Source organism: Parasteatoda tepidariorum, chromosome 2 (genome assembly GCF_043381705.1).
Source record: "Parasteatoda tepidariorum isolate YZ-2023 chromosome 2, CAS_Ptep_4.0, whole genome shotgun sequence".
NCBI lineage: Eukaryota > Metazoa > Arthropoda > Arachnida > Araneae > Theridiidae > Parasteatoda > Parasteatoda tepidariorum.
This window is the reverse complement of record NC_092205.1, coordinates 61,364,811-61,378,362: the sequence shown is the minus strand read 5'-3', so window position 1 is coordinate 61,378,362 and position 13,552 is coordinate 61,364,811. Positions and strand designations below refer to the sequence as shown.

Sequence of the window (13,552 nt, the reverse complement as noted above, 5' to 3'; positions counted from 1 at the left end):
CCAGGGGTCTGTCCAGACATTTTGTGAAAGGTCCGTTTTTCGTGAAATTGTGAAAAAATTAGTCACATTCTTTCAACCAGGGTCCGCTTCTGTGAATTTGTGCGAATAGGGTCCGTTATTGCAAAAAAAAAACTTTTTCAAGGAGTTTTTAAATTGTAAAGACATACAAGATTATGCTCAGCACTGTAAAATTATAATTTAAAAAATTTTAATTTTCAAAAATAAACAGCAATTGCTGCTTCTAAATTAGAGATGCAACATACAAATATTTGATAACTAGCCTATACTTCTGAACGTTGAATATTCATTTCGGACGAATAATGGAAGAATCTTCTGCCGAAGACAGGACTTAATTCGTTTACTTCCATCTTTCTTGTTTTCTGCCCTGGGAAGGGTTTATTCAATTAACAAAATAATAATGAAGATGAACAAATTTGTGAAGGGTCCGATTAAAAGAAAAATCATTTTGTGAAGGGTCCGTTGTGAAGGGTCCGTTTTTATGAAAAGATATTTTGTGAAGGGTCCGTTAACGGACCCAAATTTCTTCTAAACAGAACCCTGTTTTAACGATAACTATTTAATGACTATTATATAAATAATTCCTAGAAACTGAACCGGTAAGATATTGCCTGATTCAAAAAACGTTATCTGCTACAAAAATATGCAGAAAAGTTGACATGTTTCAAGCTCTTAAAAGTAGGCACTGATTCTCAAGTCTTGCCAGACGTGAATGAGGAGAGAAAAAACTGATTATTTCCACCCCAGTCACATCAGCTCATCTTGATTCCAAGGAGTCTTGTTTCATTCATGTAGATGTTGATTCCCATATTAACGACATTAGTTCTTCTCTATAGCGCCTGGAAATGCATTTTATCCTGATTTGCCCTTTTAGACTACCGTGGTTTTTTTTGTTCTGTTTTGTCATTTTTATTTTTGTTTCACTCTTGGCTACTGCGATTTTCTTACTTTTGTTTCTCACCTTTATATTTAAAATCACTTTAGTATCTTCTTATTCATGTCACTCAAATTTTGAGAATTGGCCTCTATTTTTGAGCACTTGAAACCTATAGACTTTTATTTCATTCTACATATTTTTGAATGAAGTAATATTTACCGAATAGTTCGAACTTAAAACAAATAAAATAAAATTAAAAAAAATTTTTCGTTTAATTTTTTCCAGATAATATATTTCAGTTTTGTGCGAAATTTAAATATTAATTAAAAAATCTTAATATTTTTTTCAACTATGTAATTTTTTTTTTATTACGTGTGTATTTTTTAAAAATTTTAGAAAAGTAATTTTGTTTTTAATTTTTTTTTCTTAATTAAAGCAAACTATTATTTACCAACAAAATATGAACTAATTTGTATTCTTTAAAGTTATAATACTGCTAAATTCTAGGCAGAATACTGCGAAACTACTGAAATGTGCTATAACATTTGTATTTGAAAACATACTAGTTTTAATAAAATGCTCTATAATGAAAAGAAAAACTGCATTTTAAAAATGTTTATGAATGTTTTCATGACTTTCAGTGCCGTTATTAAATTAAATTTAGTTAATCAATTTGTGATATTTTTTAAAATTTATATAATTAATCATTAATTTTGGAAATGAAATTTGATAATTAGTGAACAAAAATTATGAAGTTTATTTTATAAATTATAATTTAAATTTGTATTTTATGATTAAGTATGCAAAAATGAAATGTGTATTAAAAATATTTATATATAAATACCTTTAACATACTATGTATTGCAGCTTTTGATTATGTTAATCAGAGTGCGATTTATAAATTCTTTATGTAATTATAAAATTAAGTTGTGCAATACTTTATGCAAAACATCGAAAGTATGAATATGATCTAATACGATGAATATCTTCAAAAAGAAATTTTTTTTTTCACTTCTTTTTTTTTACTTAATTTAAAATGATACATCAAATAGCTTGATAATTAACTATTATTTTCACTGGCTTAAAAAACTGTTTTAATGCTTGATATTTTTTTAAAAATCTCTTCCACTTGGTTTGGAAGAAATCGATTTCTTCTAAAGCTGTTTTATCTTGAAAATATTTAGAAAGGGCTTTTTAATTTTAGGGAATAATTGGTTATTTTAAAGACACAATTATCGCCCAGATTCGAAATCAAGAATGAGCCAGCTCCCTAATTTCTTACCATCCGGTCAAACTTTGTCTTGAAGAGTTTGAAATTTATTTTAATATGCGTCAATGTAACACTTTGTGAAATGGTTTTAAAATTGGAAAAATTAGGTAAGGGGTGGAAAAACAGGCCGTTGCTTCAAGTTAAAATTTTAAGTGATTGTCGATTCAGGCAGCTATTGTTATGCAAATAACCAATCTAATCACAAGATCAATGTTAAAACAAAGAAACCTTGAACTAGATTCACTGAATACCATGATCCAAAGATCTATAGTTTCGATCCCATTTTATGATGCACGTTATATTCTGGTTTTTTTTAAAAATCGTTTTATGGCACTTTTTTGATTAAAAAAATTAAAAATCATCAGGGAAATGGCCCACTCCCCTTAATTTTATTTCTCAGTAATAAAACAGCAACTAATTCTCCTAATTTTTGATTTTAAGATCACTAACAGGCCAATTCAGATTTGAACATTTTTATGAACATGCATTCCATATTTTACATCACTCTCCAGTTAAAGTGATAGATAGCCGAGATTTCTCACCAAGCAACGGCAATATCAATCTGTCCTTTCTCATATTCGATGGAATAGTCAAATCTATGACCCTCTTCCTGCCATCGGCAACCGGACATTTCAACTTCCGGCTGCGAGATATTTGTCTCTACCCATCAACTTCAACCCGGACAATCGATAGCTGGTGGAAAAGATTGCCATCCTGACCGTCATAAGTGTGGTTCTAAAATTCTGTCTTTTGCCGAGGGATGGTTTGGTGTTGAAGTTGAAAAGATGGTGAGTGACTGATGGAAGAAATTTCGAGGCAGAAGAAAAGGGGAGGCTGGGAGGACTAAAGGGTGACATGATCACTTTCCCTGAGTAACAACTTCCTCGTACTTCCTATCAAACGGAAATCCTGTACAGACGGTTCTCCTGCACTGCAATCTTGGAATAGTTCTTCGGATCGTTAGGGACGTTCAGAGATGTGCATTTTCAGGGCCATCTGAGGGATTATGTCATAGAGCGTATTTCATATTTCCTGATACCCATTTCTGGTTTAATTGTAAGTCTCAACTGGATTAATAAACCTAATTTTCCCATTTCTGGTTTAATTGCAAATCTCAACTGGATTTATAAACCTAATTTTCCCATTTCTGGTTTAATAAACCTAATTTTCGCCATTTCTAGTTTAATTGTAAGGCTCAACTGGATTAATAAACTTAATTTTGTCTTTTAGATCGGTGGTTCTCAACCGATGCTCAGTGAAAGTATTAGATAGTCAGTATTAGATCGATATTCAGTGAAAGTATTCGCAATTTAGATTTTTTGATTAAGACATAACTTAGAATTTAAAGGTTTGAAAAACTTGGTACAGTTTCGTGATTTTGATAAGGTGCCGGTAAGATCAACACAGATCTAGTTGTTGATCTACTGATTTTTTAACAGTTTTTGATTTTAAGTAGTCTCCTATTCCATGCAAAACAAATGTAATATAAGGTCATTCCTAATAAAGTAGAACATAAGATTTTTTTTTAGGAGACACTGTAGTTAAAAATTTCCGTAATAAATGTAATACAAAATCAGAAAATCAATTGCAAAAAATCAATTAATAAAGTAGTGTTTAGAAAGGAGTGTTTTTTTTTTTAAAAAAACTTTTTTTAATATGCAATTTTTAAACTATCCGAACAAAATTATTTTCCGATTTCGTTTAAATTATATTGAAGAAGTATTTAAATTATATTGAAGATACTTTTCTGATTCTGTAAATTGTAAATAAAAAAAAATATTCTATAATTAATGAATATAAAAATATTGCATTAGTAAATCCGTGTATATTAATTTCATGAATCTAAATAAATTTGTTTCGTACATTCGAATAATAAACTAGAAAAAAGTCTATGATATTTGTATTTAAAGTTGTATTAAATCTAATTTTTATAAAATCTATGATATATTCATCACGTAAAAGCGTAATTCGTGGTCATGACTCATTTAAAAAATATTTAGAAATATATTTTAAATATGATATCAATCTTGCTTCATTAAAAACAATTGCAATTTAAGGTTATGTCATCTTTGGGTGTCTTAATATCTAGTTTAAAAAGCACATTACCTTGAAAAGCGTAGAATAATTTCATACAATCAAATTCAGAATATCAGAAATGGTAAAAAAAAAAAAGTATATGAATAAATGCTGAAGAAAGAGAATATAAATGTCAATCAAGATTTTGCTGTTTAGTTAACTTAGACTCTCTTTGCTTACATTCATCAATATATTCTGACCGTAAGTTTAGTAATAATACGTTATGCAATTTCGAAACAGTGCGTTATGCAATGACCGTACATTCATGCATTAAACACATAACCATAAGTGTATTTGAAGGATCTAATTCAACACTAAACACCAGTACAGTCCCCGAGCGTATCATTTAATAGCCCAAATCACGTGTCCAAATCTTAGTTTATAAGTGACATTGATACCACCCCTTATCTGAAACTTTTCCTCCCCCTCCTCATAATCACCCTGTTGTCCCCCCAAAGAGTCCATTGACACCAGTCCATTAAAAGAGATCTTCTCTTCTGGTGATCTAATCGTATTGTCGATAGTCAACTGCCGATATTCAGGACTCATTAAACAATTCTATCGTCCCCCTAGGATGCATTGTTACTTATTGGCCGGAACACTGCTAAAGTCCACTCTTCCAAGTGCATATAAACACGGATATGAACTCAACACAGCCATCATGTTGAGTTTTTTGGGGGAAAAAAAAGATATGCAGCTATTTTCCGGGGCGAATCGACACCCCCACTGCAATCAATCACTTTTTTTTTAATGCCGTTTTTTCCCCTCCCGTAAAATTGTTAAGATTTTTTTTTTCCCTGAAGTGCCTTTGGCGTATTGTTGAGGTGACTAACATTTTTCATTTAATATACGAAACAATTATACGAAAAGATGAGTAATATTTAAATAATTTTTATTACACCCGATAGTATCATATAATGATAATAATCATCGCATTTTTATGTTGTTGTTGTTTCACGCCCCCATTGGCCAGCAGTGCTAGACCAGATCCATGACGTTATACACCCTCAAAAAACACTGTACATGGATCATCTACTAAATCCTGCTTGGTGAGGCGAAGCCTGCTCTGAAGAACAGTTGTTACAAATTTCAAAGTTCTTGGATCCTTCCGAAAATTTCATTGATTTAAGGTGACCACTTCGAAAGCGGGCAAAAATAATTTGTTCCTGTCTACTAAAACCTTGGACCAGGGAGCCTTCAGGTCGAGAATACTGATACCATGGGTGCTTTGGGGGAACATTCCAAGTGGTCTTGTTTTTGTGTTTGACAACACAGAGGCCACGCAAGCACCAGCTTTAGCCAAAGTGGCCGCGATCTCGTTACCCATCCATCGCATTTTTATAGTTAATTTAAGTAGTTCTTGTACTTGAGTATGGTATTGGAAAGTGTTTTAGTATCTATTGTAGGTATGTTTATTAATTTAATATAGAATTTAATATGTTTTTATCATAGACTGTTATGTAATAAGATAATATCATGAACATTATTAAAGTTAGAGAAGTGAATGATAGTGAGTAATTAAATGTGTAACTCTAGGTTATTGTTTATTGAAAATACAAGAAAACTACTGAAAATTTTTAAAAATTACTCCTTAGTACTATAAGATCATTACTTTTATCATAAATCTAAAAATGATTCATAGTTTTTGCTCGTATACAAAAAAATGCATTGAAATCTTAATTTTTATTATTAAATATTATTTTTTAATCTTATTTTTTAGTATTATATTTATTTGTATAGCCTATATGTTCAGGAAAATGATAATTTATTTAAACCTCTAAATATGTATTGTAATAATTCAGAATTTCTAAAATTCTTTCTCAGAGAATAAAGGTTTCGATCTAAACTCGGCAGGAAATGTTTGAAATTTTATCGTTTCCAACTATTAATTTTATTCTGAATATTTAATTTGTTTTAAAATTAATTCCAGCCGTATTTATTTTACTTATTTCCCAATAAATTATTTAATATCAAGTAACTCAAGAAGTTGGATTTCTACTAAATGTAAGATTGGTCCAAATAATAAATCTAAATTAAGTTAAAGGATTTTCTTTATATCTTACCTTCAAACTGCAGTTCTGCCGTATAATGACGTAGAAAAAAGTAACGAAACCAGCAAGTCAGCATCATAAATGTTCTAATTCGAATTAGTTTACGTCTTTTTGGCGTGAGGCAACAAAAAAAAGGCTTAGTGATTTTGAGGAAAAGGCACAAACCCAATCAATGAAAGTAGTCACATTTAATGAGTCACCGTTCTTTTAATGCGTCGAAGAGAACCAATACCTGGCAATGATGGGACTCGCTCAATTTCCTGGCACCACCTGCCATAAAAGTTCGAATCCGATATTTTAAGGGTGCATAAAAGTAATGGCCCGGGGGCCGGAAATTACTCTCACCGACATTTCGCGAGTTCATGTTTCAATAATGTCATAGTCATTGGAAAATTTTCACAATTAAAATGCCACTTGGTTGTTGTTTTTACAACATTTAAATTACGAAGGAATGGCCTCTAGTCAAAAGGTTGGTGACAAAATGTGCACTTTATGGCTTCATTTACCTCTCTGAAGGGTGGTGACAGTTTTAATATAAATTACTCTTATCACTTTTATAAAAGATCGGAAAAGGGAATTGAGTTCATTAGGGAAATTGTTAAACTTGGTACTTGGCTTGATTTGGCGGTTTTAGTCAATTTTTTAAATAAAATAATTTCTTTTTCTACGCCAAGTTTTTGTCTCAACATTTTAACTAATGTGTTAATTTAGATTTGGTGATCAAATGCATAATAGAAGCGCGTGCCGTATGTACTATATTTGGATCTCAACACTAAGTTTGCTGCATTAAAACGGTTTCAAAATGTTAAATTTCATTACAGTAAAACAGTTCTGGTCTAACTTTATGGTGCATTGAAATGGATTTAAACTTGTAAGCTTTTGAGGAAAACATTTTGATGCATTAGAACGGATTCGAACATGAAACTAGATTACAATTAACAGCGTTTATGACAAATTTGTTGATGCTCTAAAACAGATTTAAAATCTCGAATACAAAAAAATAAATAATTATAGACAGAATTTTGGACGCATTTAAATGGATTTTAATAAGCAATTTGATTACAAAAAGCAACTTTTGTAACTCATTTGATGTTTTAAAGCGAGCTTAAAAAATAGATTTGATTTCAATAAATAATATAGACAAACTTTATATTAGACATTTCGCTGTGACTGGTCAGTCTTTTTTTTTGCTAAAGATACATGTACAAATTCAAATTATATTTGCTGACTTTAAGATATTTAATTAATTTCTTACGTCATTATTCGGCTTGTAACTTGAAAGGAAAAACAATTAAACAACCCTTTCATAAACGAAGGCTTACCGAGTTCAAAAAACAAGTATTTTTCAAGTATATTCGAATTGCATACTGCAACTTGTAAGGTTATTTCTTGAAGGCTCTTTCGTCACATGAAATGATACTTTTTTGATAATAATAATGCTATTTTCTCAACTGTTGTGAGTTTGCAACAGTTACTCACGACAAGTGGATCTAGTCTAGTCAGCGCCCTCTATGGAAATTCTGAAAATGGCGCAACACGCCAATATGATAAAATACCACTATTTTGAGAAAATGAAGAGCGTTTCTAATTTTTTAATATTAAAAACTTACTCAAAAAATTTGCAAAAAAAAAAAAAAAAGAAAGAAAAAAAGAGAATTTGGCATTGATTTTGATAATTTTAGACTAGATGGAAAAATGTTGCCAAATTGGCGATTTTTAAAATACTTAAATAACTTTCAAAATATTTCAGTTATTTTACCTTTTTATAGTCTAGATAATTCTTCACGGCAAGAAGGGATTTATAATTTAAAATCATAGCTATGCTTCAAGTTGTAAGGCACTGATACTGTGGGTTTTTATTTTTCTAAATTAAAAACAAATAGAACTTCGTACAATAAGGCTTAAAAAAGTTCAGGTATTTTTTTTCGTTGCTATTTAAATCGCTTCATTTTTACTTCTAAATTGAAACGAAAATATTTGTCTACAAATTAATCTCTCGTTACTTTAAACGTATTTTCTTGTATTAAATTACACATATGTTATATTATCAACTTTTTTAAATTAATCTGACGCTTCTCATAAACAATGAAAATTAAAACAATAGGAAAAAAATTACTTCATGTTTGATCAGTCTGGTATTTTGATAAATAAGAATAACATGGTAAGTATTTTGATTTAAACTTAATGATCCATGATGACGTCTTCCCTGTCTCCTTATCCACGCCCATGACACGCCTTTAGTTAACGCCCCCTTGATTAATGACTATATGCCGTGACATTTTGCCACCCATCGGTACAGGAGATTATTTTTCAGAATTTACTCTTTAAGTACAAGATATTTATTTTAAAAGAGTTAAACTTAGCTTTTAAAATAGGATGCTATTGAAGATGGGCGTTGCTGCATTTCTTTGAGTACACGGACATTCATTATTTTAGCTTGCTTTAAAATGCACTTCCATCAATTTAAAATGCGCTCTTTTAAGATCTCTATTTAAGTTTGTGATCAAAGGAGAGTTGCATTTCTGTGTTTATCTTCTGTTATGGCTTTTCGAACAAATTGTTCAGATACACTTCATTAACGGTATATAATATTAAAACAACTTGGTTGCCCACATTACTAATTCTCTTTAACTCTACAATTTTTAAACCTTTGAAGTTAATTATTGTTAATTTATCAAAAAATAAATAATGGTAATTTGATTTGTGTAGGAAGATTTGCTTTAAACGTGCGCACGTAAGTGGTATGCCATGTGTAAGTGTTAATTATAAAACAAAAATGTTATTGATTTAAATACTATAAGGCAAAGATTATCTATTGAAGTAAAGCCACGTCGAATCTGCAAAGTGGCAGAAAAGTGAAAGCATCTTTTCATTATTTGCATCTAGGCTTTAAAACAAAGCTTCAGTCTATGTAAAAGCAGAACAGCAAGTGCGAAAAAATCTTTCTAATAATATTTCAGTCTATGTAACAGTAGAATAGCAAGTGCAAACAAATCGTTATAGTAAAATTCCAGTCTATGTAAAAGAAAAAAAAATCAGTTGGATCACCCGTTAATATATTGTGGGTCTGAATCCAGCTCGACATCAAAATCTATAGACAAATAATTAAAAATTGTATCTACTATGTTACCCCAAGTATATACATCCAATATTTCGTCCTAGGAACCGGTTTAATCAGGAAGCGTAGATATAAATACGAGTTTTAATTTGATGCTAATGTTTTTTTTAATTCATATTGCCATAAATTGTTTTAGATGGGTAAGTTGTCAAAAATTGTGACCATTTTGTTAATCTGTTCCTTGCAGATCGTCGCTTTGGACGCAGGAGTTGTGAAGAACACCCACTGCAATATTTGCTGCGACCGTCCGAGCCTGCCCACCACCAGTGGCGTCTGCCAGACCACCATGACAACAGAACCCTCTGCTGCTATCACCAGAATAGCCATTCCCCTTACCACCTTAAACATGAACAGCAGCAACAAGAACCCCACTACGAGACACTGGAGCCCCTGGAAGGACCCCCAAGACCACTTCTCAGCTCCCTGGCCGCAGTCTTGAACATGGGTCCCCCAGTAGTGGGGACACCTTGTCGAGTTGCTTACTGTGGTATACAGAGTCCGACTGACTCGGAACGGTCATCAAGCAGTTTCATGGACACACAAGTCCGGATGAGTCCGTCAGCTAGCTCTCCGGACAACGAACTAACTGATAGCCTGCCTAACCTGGACAGAAGGACAGGTTGCGGTGCATCTGCACTGCCGGCGTCTCTAACTTATTAGTTAAATAAAAATAATAAATAAACTGCAATTTTGTGATTAGAATGATTTTATTTTGTTTTCGAAACTGACGTGAAAAAAAGAGCTTTTCTATCAATGGAACGCTTCATATTGAACCAGAGCTTTCGATTTTCTGCGAACGTTTGATTTCTGTTTTTTAATCAGATGTCGAAACAATCAACTTCATTGTTGTCTGTACATATTTAAAAATAAAAAAAAAGAACATTGAGCTAACATGTGAATTCCACATTGAACTGTGATGTGTGTGCGTGCGGTTTGTGTGAATGTGTTGAGTAATTAATTACTGACTCTCTGCCTCTGCAGATCAACTTGCAGTCGCCATCAAAAACCAAGATATACTAAATCTATTCTCTGTGTTTCATATCCAAGTTTATACAGCTCGAACGAAATATTTTGGAACGCAACTTTACTTTTCCCGGCTTCAAACCTCTTTTTAACGAATATCTTTGTCTCCTAATCTTCTCGTTATATCGGAAGATAAAGTACATGCCTTTCGTCATATTTTAACCATGAATGTGATTTAAAACTTTTTCAGAGAAAAAAAAAAGTATTACTGAAAACTACAAAAAATGAAAAAAAAAAAAAAAAACTACATTGTGCTCAGTGTTGTGGTGATATATGTGAAATAAATATCTGGATAAACGATGTATCCAGCGCGATATTTTTAAGTGTGATTTTTCCCCACTATTTCCCTTGCTGCATGATTCGTTAAATTATATACTATGAAACTTGGAAGCGATTCAGTCTTGAGTCATTATTGACTGAATCGCTCTCGTGGGTGATGTTTGATATTTTTGTGGCCGATGCCTTCAAAGAAAATTATTGTATAAAAAAGATAACTATTTCTTATTGAGCTTTTTCTGCAATGTATATGTTTTTTCCCCCCTTCTTTGATCATCCTGTGTTATTTTGAAGGCCGGTATATGTATGAGTTATTGTTAATAAAATTTGAAAAGTGCTATCGAAAGTGTATAAATTTGCTTTAATAAATATCGAATAGCATATATGGTTTGTCTGTGTGTGTAATTTGAATCTCTTTTTGTTAACTAAATACAGAAATCTTTCATATAATCATAAAGTGAACAAGTTCGAATTGAAATGCTGAAGTGTATTAAATTTAAGTGAAATTTTCGTGAATTACCAAATTAACGTTGGAAATAGTAAATAAAAATTATATCTTGACTTAATTTCTTGTCTGATAGTAAATATTTACTTAGCAATTTTTAACATTAATTTGATTTTCTCTAAACAGTCAAAGCCATTTCAAAATGGCAGCAAATCTTAAATAATAACTGCATAATCTTTATAAACTTTCAAAATTGCGAATTGTTTGCTGTTGAATTAATGAAAGCTGAATTTATTTTAAAAATTTTTTTCAAAGAATTTAACTACAGGAACTTAAATATTATTTCAATACTCAGTTCAATACTAACGTCATCAAGCTTCAGAAGAGTTATTGTTCCAGAACATAGCAGCCAGCCCACGATTTACTTTATTTTTTTAAATTTATTAAAGTTTTTAGGCGTCAAAAATATTTTAAAAAAAGAACTCTTACAGATAAACTTAAATTAACCCAATCCAAACATCGCTAGAAGACAACTTTTTATTTAACGTAAAACCAAAACCTTTTAAACAGTATTTTCCAGTTTTAATCTTAACCTTTCCCATTCTAACTAATTTATTCTGCAGTTCCAATATCATCAAGACCTTAAATTTATGTTGCATTTATACCTGATTATAGTATCCTGAAGTAAACGATTTATATTTCCAGGAACAATTATTATTTCAGAACATAATCACCATAAAACCACAGTTTTCATTAAAAAAAAAAATACTAATCTTTCTAACAATTTATATTATAAACTACATTTTTTAAGTCTCCTAAAAATTCAGCCAGAAGCTACAGACTCCAGAAACTTTTAATCGGTTACACAATCCAAACATCGGTAGAAGATTACTTATAATTTTACCCTTTCTAAGGCCGTGCTAAGTATACTTGACACCTATTTCAGCAATTTTTAAATATCCATGGTAAACTATTTTATCACTTTCAATGTGTGCAGCTAGATGTTAATAATCCTATCTCAGATGAAAAACCCTGGAACAAATTTAGTATAACCAATCGCCAATTTTAAGGAATATTTACAGGAATTCGTATTCTACTAAGAGATATCAAATGAAAACGCGACATCTGCACTGATTTTGATATGTCTCCATATTTTTTTTCCCCAAAAATTTCGTTAAAATTTATTTTATATTTCAGAAGATATATAAATCGGGGGTTAAGTTATTAGCCTCTAATGAGTGATGATGCATCTATCACAAAAAAACATACTAAAATTCAAATAAATTTGATCTAATAAGCCAAATGAAGTTATTTCTTTTACTCAAGTTCAATCCAAAATGTATTTTAATGTATTATTGCTAGATATAAACGACCCGTTAAAGGGTTAAAGAGAAATCAAACAGTACTTAGCAGAAAGAAACAATTTATATCATTAGGAACAGTTATTATTCCAGAACAACATCAAGCAACATTTTTTTTTAAAAAATTGCAAATTGTTCAAGCATTTAAGTCTCCTAAAAATTCAGCCAGAAACTGCAGACTCCAGAAACTTCTTATCAGTTATACCATCCAAACCTCGGTGCAAGACTGCTTTAAATATTTAGAGTAAAATCAAAACCTTCCACTGAGTACCTTCCATTTTTAAATCCCAACCCGTCCCATTCTAACTAATTTATTCTGCAGTTCCAATATCATCAAGACCTTAAATTCATGTTGCATTTATACCTGGTTATAGTAACCTGAAGAAAACGATTTATATTTCCAGGAACAATTATTATTTCAGAACATAATCACCATAAAACCACAGTTTTCATTAAAAAAAATTACTATTCTTTCAAACATTTTATGTTATTAACTACATTTTAAGTCTCCTAAAAATTCAGCCAGAAACTACAGACTCCAGAAACTTTTAATCAGTTATACAATCGGTACAAGACTACTTATAATTTAACCCTTTCTAAGGCCGTGGTAAGTATACTTACATTTCAGCAATTTTTAAATATACATGGTAAACTATTTTACCACTTTCAATGTGTGGAGCTAGATGTTAATAATTCTATCACGGATGAAAAATTCTGGAACAAATTTAGTAACCAATCGCCAATTTTAAGGAATATTTACAGGAGCTGCCATTCATATTCTACTAAGAGATATCAAACGAAACCGCGACATCTACACTGCTTTTGATATGTCTCCATATTTTTTTTTCCAAAATTTCACGCAAATTTATTTTATATTTCAGAAGAGATATAAATCGGGGGTTAAGTTATTAGCCTCTAATGAGTGATGATACATCTATCACAAAAAAAAAACATACTAAAATTCAAATAAATTTGATCTAATAAGCCAAATGAAGTTATTTCTTTTACTCAAGTTCAATCCAAAATGTATTTTAACT

At 30.9% G+C, this 13,552-nt stretch overlaps 1 protein-coding gene across 10 annotated transcripts in view; it reads left to right on the top strand.

Annotated features, from left to right (window-relative positions):
- The window catches only part of LOC107451346 (latrophilin Cirl), a 627,655-nt gene extending 616,563 nt beyond the window's left edge, over positions 1–11,092 (top strand). For all 10 annotated transcript variants that reach the window (XM_071177653.1, XM_043039805.2, XM_071177651.1 and 7 more), the window contains one exon: positions 9,598–11,092. In XM_071177653.1, coding sequence (XP_071033754.1) covers positions 9,598–9,849 — 252 coding nt within the window. In that variant the 3' untranslated portion in view covers positions 9,850–11,092. The remainder of the gene's footprint in view (positions 1–9,597) is intronic.
- The last annotated feature ends 2,460 nt before the right edge of the window (positions 11,093–13,552 follow it).